Raw genomic sequence first — 13739 nt, 5'->3', positions numbered from 1 at the left:
GAGAAAACATGATGGCCTCTGTGAGAATGTGTTCATGCAATTCACCGTGTAGTAATAGTAGTGTCACTGTACAACTAACTAGACTGAGGTTGTCTGCGGTACTGCTCACATCATCTGATCCAGGCCTGTTGTGTGTGTTTTTCCACAGACATTTTGCAGTACTACATGACATGCAGTGTGGGCCAAACCAACCCATTCCAACAGGTAGGCTACTTCAAACAGACTTTTTACTGGCCATCATATTTTAGCAAAGCGCTTTGATATAGGCCTCACAGACACCAGGGATGTGTTTGTTTTTATAGCATGTTTAGTATTCGTATCTTTTTCAGTATACAGTATATGTGTGAATCAGGCTAGCATGTAACTTTGATGCCGGTTATAATTGATCTGATCTAATGAGGCTGAACAGTGAAATGACTCTCATCTAGCTAATGCGTCTCACCACATACATACTGTATAATGTATGCACATATCTTCTCTCTGATCTATGACCTCTTTGTGTAAATGAGGCGATCCCATTGGACGAAAGGAAGGGAGATGATGATCATATGCAGCCTTTCTAGATTCCTCTGTGGACTGCCGTCTCAGATTAACATTTCAAACCAACGCCTCGGACCCAGCGGGCGAAGTTGGTGGAAATGACGTCATTAGTACCTGTTCAGGCTGAAAATACAGTCTCAGTAAGAGGAGTAAGACTAGTCAACAACCGCTACTTCAGAGGGAAAATATTGTCTTTTCACTTAGACTTTGTAGCTTTTTTATTGGCTAATTAAAGTGTCGCAAAACGTAGATCTAGGCGAAAAAAACGTATCTCCCAGAAAAGCTTTTTGTTCGAAGAATACTGGTCAAGGCTGCAAGACTGTTTTTTGGGGGGGCCGCATATTATGACATACACTCACTGTACCAGTCCAACTAGAGAGGAGCAGTCTTGCTGGGAGAGACAGAACAGAGTGCACTCTCCCTGTGCCTTTCATCTTTTAGGCCAAATGTCAGCTTTTCCTGGAGGTTTAAATGTAGAACTGCGAAACGGCCACTAAGGCCATTGCCAGTGTCAAATATTAACGTGATTTGAAGACCCTACCATAAGACTCTATCCGTGACTTGCTTTTAATGGACTGTAGTATTTCTTTCCTCTTCTCAGTGCAGCACAAGCCCAGGCTAGCTATCACAGGTACATCTGTTAAGAAAAAGGGTTGATACATAATATATCTGACAGGTACCAGGGTGTCAATGTGCCGACATTGAGTTGAGTGTAAAGGGACGTATTTGACCATCAGAAAGGACTAGAGTTCTCTAGCAGGTTGTTGTTTTTCTGTGTTCTGGTCAGGAGGTTTCTCACCAAGATTGGTTAAAAGCAGTGGTTCGCGCTTTCAGTTTCACGCGAATGCTGCCGTCAATCCACGGTTTCTGGTTTGGGAATGTTTTTATCGTTGCTGTGGGTACGACATCGTCAATGCACTTCCTAATGAACTCGCTCACCGAATCAGCATATTCGTCAATATTGTTGTTGGACGCGATGCGGAACATATTCCAATCTGCGTGATCGAAGCAGTCTTGAAGCGTGGATTCAGATTGGTCGGACCAGCGTTGAACAGACCTGAGCGCGGGAGCTTGTTGTTTGAGTTTTTGTTTGTAGGCTGGAATCAACAAAATGGAGTCGTGGTCAGCTTTTCCGAAAGGGGGGCGGGGGAGGGCCTTATAAGCGTCGCGGAAATTAGTGTAACAATGGTCTAGTGTTTTTCCAGCCCTGGTAGCACAATCGATATGCTGATAGAATTTAGGGAGTTTTGTTTTTAGATTAGCCTTGTTAAAATCCCCAGCTACGATGAATGCAGCCTCAGGGTGTGTGGTTTCCAGTTTACAAAGAGTCAGATAAAGTTCGTTCAGGGCCATCGATGTGTCTGCTTGGGGGGGAATGTATACGGCTGTGATTATGATTGACGAGAATTCCCTTGGTAGATAATGCGGTCGACATTTGATTGTGAGGAGTTCTAGATCAGGTGAACAGAACGACTTGAGTTCTTGTGTGTTGTTATGATGATCACACCACTTCTCGTTAATCATAAGGCATACCCCCCCGCCCCTCTTCTTACCGGAAAGATGTTTGTTTCTGTCGGCGCGATGCATGGAGAAACCAGCTGGCTGCACCGACTCCGTTAGCGTCCCTTGAGTTAGCCATGTTTCCGTGAAGCAGAGCACGTTGCAATCCCTGATGTCTCTCTGGAATGCTACCCGTGCTCGGATTTCATCAACCTTATTGTCAAGAGACTGGACATTGGCGAGTAGTATGCTAGGGAGTGGAGCGCGATGTGCCCGTCTCCGAAGCCTGACCACGAGACCGCCACGTTTTCCGAACAAGTAGCGCAGTTCTCAGTGCCATGTCTGATACAGGCGGTTGTGTTTTCCTCTTGTGTTGTAGAAGTTGTCCGGGAGCCACAAAGCCTTAGTGGAGATGCAGGACGACGTGTCTGAGCTGCTCCGCTCGGCCACCAGAGAGTATCCCCAAACTAAGGTGAGCGCCCTGACTCCTGACATCCATCGCATTACTTCCTGCTGTGAACGCCACCTGCCAGAGTACTGATACTACTGTATACCTGCTGGCTCAGTCACGCCACACAAACACGCCCTGCCTTTCCCCCTGCTCTGAATACACCGGCTGTACTATTGTAGCAATTCTAAGGGTTGAACAGTCCACTGAATGGAACCAATGGACCAAGAGGCAGAGAGAGGGAGGAGACGAGTGCACCTGGCCACAAAAGTCTACTGGCACTTCACCTTTGCGTTATGCTCATGTTACTTTCACTGGCCTCCTCTGTACAGCCCTGTGTTGTATTGTCCAGCGCTGAGCTTTCCGCTGTGTGCACAGAGCAACAAATGAGGCCTGACATTTGGGACGTGTTGGAAAATCGAGAGAGGCACGCAGGCCTGCTTCAGTGGCACAGTGAAGAGAGAAAATGCTGAGTTCATGGAAACATTTCACGTTCTGTTGGGCTACCAGAAATGTAGAACTCCATCAACACTCATCAGCTCTCGTGTCCCATTTAGTCATTTAAAATAGACCTCTGGACAGACGCTGTTCTCTGCCGGCCGTTACGGCCCATAGGAGAATCCGGACGTGGTTTGTTATTACACCTCGTGCAGACAGACGGCGGTATAGCCTTAGTTTGAGGTTTCGGAGGAAGTACCTTCATTTCAATGGAATGTGGTGCGCACCATTAAAACCCTGGAGTCTGTCTGCACGAGGCGTCAGGGTTGCTGACTCTGTTCTGGTTTGGGAGTTTTATTCAAGTTTCGCCGACTCTCTACTTTTGTTGACGTCATACCAACCTCCTTTACTAGTTTAAGTAGGACACCAAATGTAAGTACTGCCAGTATCTCTCTCATACACTCACACGCACACCGAGACAGTGGTCTGGCCTAATTTGCTGTGTTAAATGTCGACCCGGCCCTGTTTTTAAAGCGTTTGTGTGTTTGTGTGTGTCTTGCAGGGGAATCTAGAGCAGATCCAGGGGGTGCTGAACACCACAGAGATCGGCCTGCATCAGCTCACTGCCCTGGTGGACTGCCGAAGCCTGCACATGGTGAGCTGCCTTCCTGCCTGGGACACCAGGGGGACCATGGCTAACATCCTTACTCCACGGGGGATGTCGTATGGTCTCTGTGTTGCGTGGTCACGGTCTACATGTGTACATATCCCTCTCTGGGATGTGGTTGTTAGCGTGTACGGTACGTTCGGTGCATGTCCAGTCCGATGATGTTTGCAGATGTGTGCGCAAGCTGTGTCTAAACGGTCCATTGAGTCGTTGCGTGACCCGCAGTTGGCTTTCCCCTCTGCCTGTGTGATGGAGAGGACCACGTTCACGGTTCACACTCCTGTGCACGTGCAGCTGAGCTCAACTCTGGTCCACTGCTCTTGGTTCAACCCTGTATTCAGACCTGCTCCTCTCTGCCTGCAGTGCATCCTCCGCCCTGGGCTGAGCTGCATATCTCTCTGATCTGTAGTAGCAGCCCTCCCTGACAGCTCTTCACGTCCTCCCCTGTTAACCCCTATGTGGCCGATGCCCACTGTCACACTGTCAGAACCCTGCCTGGGTCTCACTGTTCCTACTGTCACTTCCACTCTCATCCCCACCACTCACAGCCCTCACAGCGGAGGGCAGGAGAACCTGAGCCAATCAAGTAGTAGCCCAGGAGCTTACATTCGGCCTAAACCAGGGCCACTTTCAGGAGCAGATAGAAATGTCATGACGTGAATAGAGCTGACGTGGTTTGTTCTTCTACAGAGAGGGATGTTTGTTCTGCATCGTATATTTCTTTCTGAACATTGTGCTGAGCATGACCCAGGAGGATGGTGTAACGCGCCTGCCACTACATCACATGTAATCATGCTGTACCTAGAGGGAACAACCAAGACGTCTCTCAGTGCAAATGTAGGAAGCAGAAGCGGCCGTCGTGAAATGTTTTCTTTAAAAGCTGGACAATATTATTCCCAACTTACTCTGCTTTTGTCATGTTGAATAGCGCTCCCGGGTATTGCACATGTTGTTGAGTTACTTCCTCTCGATAATGACTGTAATTTGCTTGGCTCTGAAGCAAGGCGCTGGAAAAGCACCGTCTTGGCCTGCTTTCACTCCTCCACGCGATGCATCATTAAATAGTCATGTCTAACCTCCCTCCCCCAGCTTGTGTAGCATGTGTGTCAGATAGGGCGCTGGGTACAGTAACCCAGTGTAGCTGACAGGCAAAATGTAGCATCTGTTTGGTAGGTTAGTTGTGTTTCTATGAAGTGATGTGAACCTCTAGCCTGTGCACTAGTTGTCATAGATACATGTATATGACATGGCAACCAGACGGTAGTGATGGGAGGAAAGTTCCATGCAGTTACATAACGGGTTATTATTTTTGAAGGTATACCTCATAGTTTTGACAATATCGCAGTATTATTTTTGCGCTAGTTGGCTGTACCTGCACCAAAACTCCACTATTTGTTCTCCATCTTCTTTTTAAATAGGGAGCCCATTTTATTTTCAGCACTTTTATTTCCGTGACTGATCAAACCTCATTTTCTCATGGCTCTGTCTTGTCCCTCTGCAGCAGCAGTATTTTTGAATGATCGACTCGCAATAAAGTCACAGTGTGGAACCGCAGTACATATTAGAATTGTGAGAATCGCAATACATATCGTATTGGCACCTAAGTAACGCCCTACTAGACAGTGGAGCAGACAGATCTGTGACCATGTTAGTGGTATTGTATCCAGGCATTGCAAAACGTCACATTTGCATCACTGTCCTGTCATACAGGCCTACTGTACATGTATGTATGTATGTACAGTTGAAGTCGGAAGTTTACATATACCTTAGCCAAGTACATTTCAACAAATTTTTTCACAGTTCCTGACATGGCGTCATGAGGAAGGAAAATAATGTGGATATATTGAAGCAACATCTCAAGACATCAGTCAGGAAGTTAAAGCTTGGTCACAAATGGGTCTTCCAAATGGACAATGACACCAAGCATACTTCCAAAGTTGTGGCAAAATGGCTTAAAGACAACAAAGTCAAGGTATTGGAGTGGCCATCACAAAGCCCTGACCTCAATCCAATCGAAAATGTGTGGGCAGAACTGAAAAAGCATGTGCGAGCAAGGAGGCTTACAAACCTGACTCAGTTACACCAGCTCTGTCAGGAGGAATGGGCCAATATTTACCCAACTTATTGTGGGAAGCTTGTGGAAGGCTACCTGAAGCGTTTGACCCATGTTAAACAATTTTAAGGCAATGCTACCAAATACTAATTGACTGTATGTAAACGTCTGACCCACTGGAAATGTGATGAAAGAAATAAAAGCTGAAATAAATCATTCTCTCTACTATTATTCTGACATTTCACATTCTTAAAATAAAGTGGTGATCCTAACTGACCTACAACAGGGAATTTTCACTTGGATTAAATGTCAGGAGTTGTGACATACTGAGTTTAAATGTATTTGGCTAAGGTGTATGTATGTAAACTTCCGACTTCAACTGGTATGTATGTATGTATGTACAGTGAAGGAAAAAAGTATTTGATCCCCTGCTGATTTTGTACGTTTGCCCACTGACAAAGAAATTATCAGTCTGTAATTTTAATGGTAGGTTTATTTGAACAGTGAGAGACAGAATAACAACAACAAAATCCAGAATAACAACAACAAAATCCAGAAAAACCCATGTCAAAAATGTTATATATTGATTTGCATTTTAATGAGGGAAATAAGTATTTGACCCCCTATCAATCAGAAAGATTTCTGGCTCCCAGGTGTCTTTTATACAGGTAACGAGCTGAGATTAGGAGCACACTCTTAAAGGTAGTGCTCTTAAACTCAGCTGGTTACCTGTATAAAAGACACCTGTCCACAGAAGCAATCAATCAATCAGATTCCAAACTCTCCACCATGGCCAAGACCAAAGAGCTCTCCAAGGATGTCAGGGACAAGATTGTAGACCTACACAAGGCTGGAATAGGCTACAAGACCATCGCCAAGCAGCTTGGTGAGAAGGTGACAACAGTTGGTGCGATTATTCGCAAATGGAAGAAACACAAAAGAACTGTCAATCTCCCTCGGCCTGGGGCTCCATGCAAGATCTCACCTCGTGGAGTTGCAATGATCATGAGAACGGTGAGGAATCAGCCCAGAACTACATGGGAAGATCTTGTCAATGATCTCAAGGCAGCTGGGACCATAGTCACCAAGAAAACAATTGGTAACACACTACGCCGTGAAGGACTGAAATCCTGCAGCGCCCGCAAGGACCCCTGCTCAAGAAAGCACATATACATGCCCGTCTGAAGTTTGCCAATGAACATCTGAATGATTCAGAGGACAACTGGGTGAAAGTGTTGTGGTCAGATGAGACCAAAATGGAGCTCTTTGGCATCAACTCAACTCGCCGTGTTTGGAGGAGGAGGAATGCTGCCTATGACCCCAAGAACACCATCCCCACCGTCAAACATGGAGGTGGAAACATTATGCTTTGGGGGTGTTTTTCTGCTAAGGGGACAGGACAACTTCACCGCATCAAAGGGACGATGGACGGGTCCATGTACCGTCAAATCTTGGGTGAGAACCTCCTTCCCTCAGCCAGGGCATTGAAAATGGGTTGTGAGGGCCTCCCGGGTGGCGCAGTGGTCTAGAGCACTGCATCGCAGTGCTATGCTGCGCCACCAGAGTCTGGGTTCGCGCCCAGGCTCTGTCGCAGCCGGCCGCGACCGGGAGGTCCGTGGGGCGACGCACAATTGGCTTAGCGTCGTCCGGGTTAGGGAGGGTTTGGCCGGTAGGGATATCCTTGTCTCATCGCGCTCCAGCGACTCCTGTGGCGGGCCGGGCGCAGTGCGCGCTAACCGAGGGGGCGGGTGCACGGTGTTTCCTCCGACACATTGGTGCGGCTGGCTTCCGGGTTGGAGGCGCGCTGTGTTAAGAAGCAGTGCGGCTAGGTTGGGTTGTGCTTCGGAGGACGCATGACTTTCGACCTTCGTCTCTCCCGAGCCCGTACGGGAGTTGTAGCGATGAGACAAGATAGTAATTACTAGCGATTGGATACCACGAAAAATTGGGGAGAAAAGGGGATAAAAATTTAAAAAAAAAAAAAAAAAAAAAAAAAAAAAAAAAAATGGGTTGTGGATGGGTATTCCAGCATGACAATGACCCAAAACACACGGCCAAGACAACAAAGGAGTGGATCAAGAAGAAGCACATTAAGGTCCTGGAGTGGCCTAGCCAGTCTCCAGACCTTAATCCCATAGAAAATCTGTGGAGGGAGCTGAAGGTTCGAGTTGCCAAACATCAGCCTCAACCTTGAAGACTTGGAGAAGATCTGCAAAGGGGAGTGGGACAAAATCCCTCCTGAGATGTGTGCAAACCTGGTGGCCAACTACAAGAAACGTCTGACCTCTGTGATTACCAACAAGGGTTTTGCCACCAAGTACTAAGTCATGTTTTGCAGAGGGGTCAAATACTTATTTCCTTCATTAAAATGCAAATCAATTAAAACATTTTTGACATGTGTTTTTCTGGATTTTGTTGTTGTTATTCTGTCTCTCACTGTTCAAATAAACCTACCATTAAAATTATAGACTGATCATTTCTTTGTCAGTGGGCAAACGTACAAAATCAGCAGGGGATCAAATACTTTTTTCCCTCACTGTATGTATGTATGTATGTATGACATCTACTAATGATCTAACGTCATGCACCATCACATAATTGAAGAGACTGATGCACTGTACCACCCTGTGCATACTGTGATCATAAATAATGTCAGGTACCATTATAAATTACTTCTCTGTTGCTGTGTTGTGTTCCATGACTATGTCCAGGCTATAACAGGGTTGTGTTCCAGGACTATGTCCAGGCTATAACAGGCTTGTGTTATTAACTGTGTTGTTGTGTTCCAGGACTATGTCCAGGCTATAACAGGGTTGTGTTATGATGGACTGGAGGGCCTGATCTACCTGGTGGTGTTCTCCTTCGTCACGGCGTTCATGTTCAGCGCCATCGTCTGCAGCCTACCTCACACCTGGAACAACAAGAGGTCAGAACCCATCTCCCGTACACACCACTATTTTCCAATACCACATACAGTCCAATTGGACCTCAATGCTATTTCTGTTTCTATGTTAGTGCTCCATGTCTATGAGGAAAATGGTTCAGAAAATAAACGATGTTTTAAGTATTTCAGGGTTTGAGAAACCTTTTAGAATTGCTTCCTATAGAACTCATACGTTAGTTAATAGAGCTTTTGCCTGAACCACGGACTGTAGCCTCTTGAGTCCCATTTTTACATTACACGGAAATTACTCAAATTATTTGCCTGTAGACAGAGACAATAAGATTATAGAATTGAATCTGTTTTTTTCCTGAAGAGTTTCTAAACCCCTGACTAAATGTGTTAGCTGCTTTAAGTCTTCCGTTGCTAGTGTGTAGAACACTGGCAACGTGTTCCATCGGACCTGGCCAGGAGGGCTCAGCTGCTTCCCCAAATATATCACTTCCTGTTATCCCCCTCTCCCTAATCGTGCAAAGCTTTGCTTAAATCTATTGCAACCATTGCATGGAGTGGTGTAATTTTGGAGGTTGACGACGTACTTTATGAAATCCATCTGATTTCCCTCCGCTGGGTGACCCTATCAGCAGCCGATGGAGAGGATTAATCATAATGCCTTGTAAGAGACGAGAGTTAGCTGTCCCAGGCCACGCCTCCAGTTTAACTCCACTATGTAATTAGCAGAGTTCTGAGGAGACTGGTGGATATGTTCTGCAGTTTGATCTCAGCTCGCTGTTCCTGTTATACAGCAAAGGGCTTTGTATAGGTATGCATCTTCTAAATGACATACAGTTGTTTGAGTAATAACTCGTTGTTGTAATGACGCATGTAGTTCTTAATAACCCGCCATTAAGCTTTACTGCTTTTAGTGCCATAAGCCATTCCATTGATATGTTTTATATATGAACACGGTAATGTTGGAAATTAGTTACGCCCCCCCCCCACTACACACTGTCTTCGTAATGTTCTGTATGGGTGAATGCGTGCTGATCCGAATGGGATGATGTCATTAATTAGCTGTGTGGAGGAGAACGCTGTGGGTGGTGTGTTGAACACTAGAGGGAGACAAGCTCCACCATGTCATCATCATCATCATCAGCAGCGCTGTTCACTGCAGCGCCGCAAAGGCTATTTTTGTCTTCTTTTGTTGTCCATGTTTTATACCTTGACCATTGTGCTACAGGGGGAAATGTCTTTGTTTTTTGGAAATGTGACAGTGGGCTTTCAGTGGTGCCCTTGCGCTAGTTACTATCACAGCTCCTGTTTGGACAGAAATGGCAAAGTAAACCAATCCGTACTGTAGCAGATCAATCTGTAATATTTGTGTGGAAACTGAATACATGTTTATCTTAGTGGAGCGTGGTTTTATACCTTAAGCTCAGTGGGGATTTGCTGCTTTCCCTTTTTCAAAGAGAAGACATCTTTCGTCTCCCCTTGGGCAGTGAAGAAATTGACTAGAAACGTGGCCGAGGATGAATGCAAAACGTGACTGTGAATGTGCCTGTTTTTGTGCCGCTGCTGCTCTCCCCATCAGTGGGAGAGGGCTCCACCTTGTGGCCGTTTGTCACTCTGCAGGATTGTAGTCAATTCCATTTCAAAATAAACTGTCATTCCAATGTTTGTCCCCCACGATGAAATTGAGAATGGTACTGTGGATGTGTCCTTGTACGTTCGTCACTTGGGTGAATGATGGATCTTTCCATAGAGATCCAACATTTACAAAATTACACTGATTTGCCCAAGGCAGGAGCTATAGTAATTAACTGAAATGTGTTAGTCACATGTAGTATCTCATTTGGTCGAAGCAGGGGGCGCTGCATCCTTAGGGTATGACATGTTTTCTGTTGCCTTTTCCTCAATGATTTCCTATGAGAAAATGTGGAAGTCGGATTGGAATTTCTGTTTTCTTCCTGAATTGAAACGGAATTGACTCCAACCCTGGTAGTATGTGTCCTGGTGGATGTGTGACTCAGCAGTGTCTCTCTCTCTCTGTCTCGTATAGGAACGAGGCGGACAGCGAGGAGGAGTCCGTGGCCCACGGAGGCAGACTGCAGAACCACGACAACCTGTACCGCGTCCACATGCCCAGCCTGTACAGCTGTGGCAGCAGCTACGGCAGCGAGACCAGCATCCCTGCTGCAGCACACACCGTCAGCAACGCCCCCGTCACAGAGTACATGTGAGTACAGTAACACCAGTCCCGTGGAACACTCGTCTCAAAGAGAATCACTGGGGAACAGTGGGTGCACTTCCCCTCCACTTTCTCAGTGTTGAAAGGTTCAAAGCAGGCTGTGGTGGTGAGGATTGAGGAATGTGAGATACCATGTGACCCAGGGCTGTACTAGCACAGCCTCCACGTTTAGGGCACCGCTGAGAAAGAGGAGCTGTGCTCTGCTCTCCCATAGTGTCACATTCTGGCGGCCACGAGCGATGCAGCTGTTGCTCTCCAGCTGTGGCCCTTTGAAACCCAACAGCCTTATGAATGGACCTCTTAGGATTTAGGATGGGGGCTGGGGGAGGGGATTTGGTGGTACTCTGGTTTTGCTGGATTGTACAGTACAGTACAGCCATGGATGTTCTGTGTCTGATGTGCCTGTTGGGGTTTAAATGGTATCATGAACTATTTGTAGATGTGGATGTATGTGCTTCTGTGGCATGGAAAGTATATTTTGAGGGTCAGTAAGTCATGTACGTGTTTGTGCACCTGTTTCTGTGCGTGTGTGCGCACGCAGGTTCTGCAGCTGTAGTTCCATCCCTGCCTGTGTTTAACCTTGGAGTGTGTGTTTGTTCTGTTACACAGGACCCAGAATGCCAATGCCTTCCAGAACCCGCGGTGTGAGAACACCCCACTGATAGAGAGAGAGTCCCCTCCTCCCTCGGTAAGTGTCCCAATGTCTACGTTATTCACTGATGGACAGAACACCTCCACTGACTGGGTCATTTGGCAGCCGTTGTGTAGGACACGATAATGATGATGATAATGAAAGCTCTTTCCGATGAGATCTTGTTTTAAAGTAAACAGTCTGCCAACGGGGCCTGGTTTTGGAAATGTCTCAGAGTAGTCGGTGTTTTGTTTTTGCCTCTTATTTTGACATATTCAAGTGAGTTTGGTTCACAGTAAGCGCTAGAGTCAACATGACGATCCTAGCTACCAGTCTCCACAGGTTGTGTGTTGTAAGTCAACCTGGTTCCCTCAGTCCCTGGTCCTCCCTGGCTGCTTGCCCTCCTGTCCTGGAGGCTGAGCCCCTCCTTGGTGTCAGTGTGTCTGCTTGGGCCTAGACTCTATACTCTATACTACATCTTCTCTATACTGTCTTGTCGCTGTTGTTTTCTTTCCTGCAAACCCACACAGTTGTATTTGACTGCCGGCATGGACAGTTACAGCAGCTGCAGCTGGCAGTTAAAGCCCTCGGCGAGTGAGAGATCGTTTTGGTAACCTCCTCCGCTATGCTAACAGGTACAGACAATGGCCCGCCCACCCACCTTCACTTACTGGCCTGTGTTCCCCCCAAACCAAGTCTACTCCCCCCCAACCCCAACCACCCACGCCCTATCCAGAGTTACCTGCCACCCCACTGCCCTCCTGTGTTTTGCTAGTGTAACTCCTAACGCGTGTCCCCTGACTGTGGCCTTGGGCAGCATGCCTTCCGATCCCCCAGCACTGCAGCTGTGTTAGGTGATACACGTCACGTTCTTGTCCTGCCTTCAGGCCCACTATGGCCTTTCTTTCATCAACATTGAAGCCTACGTCCGACAGAAAACGACATTCACGTAACTGCGTTGCAGTCTGCAGTCTGCTTCAGACTGTTGCATTCCCCTTTCCACCTGAACCAGGGAGGGTCTGGAAAGGAGTGGACACTATGAATGACATCTGAGTGGACTTTTTTAGGGATGGACGGTTTTGAAAAATGAACAAGTTAATTACTATAGAAGAGAACAACTTTATCCAGTTTGTTGCCAGGAGATTCCCCTGGTCCAGGACTTGTACTGGTTCATTCTGGAAGTCTTGAGTTGTTCTGTGAGCCAGAACATCTTTCTGCTATTGTCAGGTTGTGCCACCTATGTCTCCGTCTCTTTCCTGGAGAGCTCATAGATGTACACTATAAAGGGTAGAATGGCTCCTGAGTGTGGAGTGGGATGATCTCCACCTCACTTTACCTCTAAGTCTAAGAGACTCCCATTGAAAGTCATGATGATCTGGCAAGGCCACTTTTCAGTACATCCGTGTGTAGGATATAACGTCTGGTTATATCCAGTTGGCCGAGCATGGCGCTGGAAACGCTGATGATCCTGGGTGCACGCATGACTGCAAGTCGCTTTGGATAAAAGCTGAATGGCATGTATATTATATAGGAGCTATAGGCAAGTGGAATAAGTCCTGTTCTGTAAACCTGTCACATCCTTTCACAGAGTATGTACTGCAAGTGCACCTGGTTTTGTGTCTGCTCCTTCCTTTGCAGTAAATACATTAATGTACACAGATGTGACAACCCAATTCCAGTATGGTTTATTACCTCTAAGTACAGTATGATAAGCCCTTACTTTCCCATGTAGAAACATACTATATATACACTGGATAGATGGATGGATAGATACGGTAGATAGGTACTGTAGGTAGATTTCTGATCTCACACACAGACCGTTCAGAGCCAAATCTGAGGTTAGGGGAATCTGAGATATTCTGTACATATTGCTGATCCTAGGTGTCCACAATAGGCTGTCCAAATGACTCCCCGGGTGACATTCCCACAATGCAAAACCCCGGTTCTGTATCCCGCATGGCCTCTGCGCAGTTACTCAATTTAAAATGAATGAATGGACCCTGAATGTTTTCTCTGTTGGTGTTGTCATCTGTGATGTGTGGAGCTTGTTCATTCTCCAGCCCTCACAGCCAAACCCTCTCTATTGATTTGTTAAGGTGACCTGTTGTTCTCAGCTTGTTACATTAGTCATGCTTTTTTGGTGTCAGGGAAAAGACCTGCACTTTCAAACATAGAAAATATCAAATATACACCACTAAGGCAGAGGCATCATGTAAAGACTTATGTTTTCCGGAGGCCCTTTCATGACTTTTCCATTTTTTTATACTTCTCTATTGGATGAAAATGTTTTATCTGTGAATACACGGGTCATCCCATGCTGTTTTGTTACGCCT

At 46.4% G+C, this 13739-nt stretch overlaps 1 protein-coding gene across 1 annotated transcript in view; it reads left to right on the top strand.

Moving 5' to 3' along the window:
* Nucleotides 1–13739, top strand: part of LOC139564819 (protein tweety homolog 3-like) — a 60201-nt gene that overhangs the window by 42817 nt on the left and 3645 nt on the right. Inside the window, exons 8-13 of the mRNA XM_071384663.1 lie at nt 149–204; nt 2420–2512; nt 3489–3581; nt 8436–8572; nt 10587–10763; nt 11385–11463. Of these exons, the coding sequence (XP_071240764.1) occupies nt 149–204; nt 2420–2512; nt 3489–3581; nt 8436–8572; nt 10587–10763; nt 11385–11463 (635 nt within the window). The remainder of the gene's footprint in view (nt 1–148; nt 205–2419; nt 2513–3488; nt 3582–8435; nt 8573–10586; nt 10764–11384; nt 11464–13739) is intronic.

The sequence above is a fragment of the Salvelinus alpinus genome, chromosome 36 (genome assembly GCF_045679555.1).
Source record: "Salvelinus alpinus chromosome 36, SLU_Salpinus.1, whole genome shotgun sequence".
Classification (NCBI taxonomy): Eukaryota; Metazoa; Chordata; class Actinopteri; order Salmoniformes; family Salmonidae; genus Salvelinus; species Salvelinus alpinus.
This window is presented reverse-complemented; position numbering and strand designations above follow the sequence as displayed.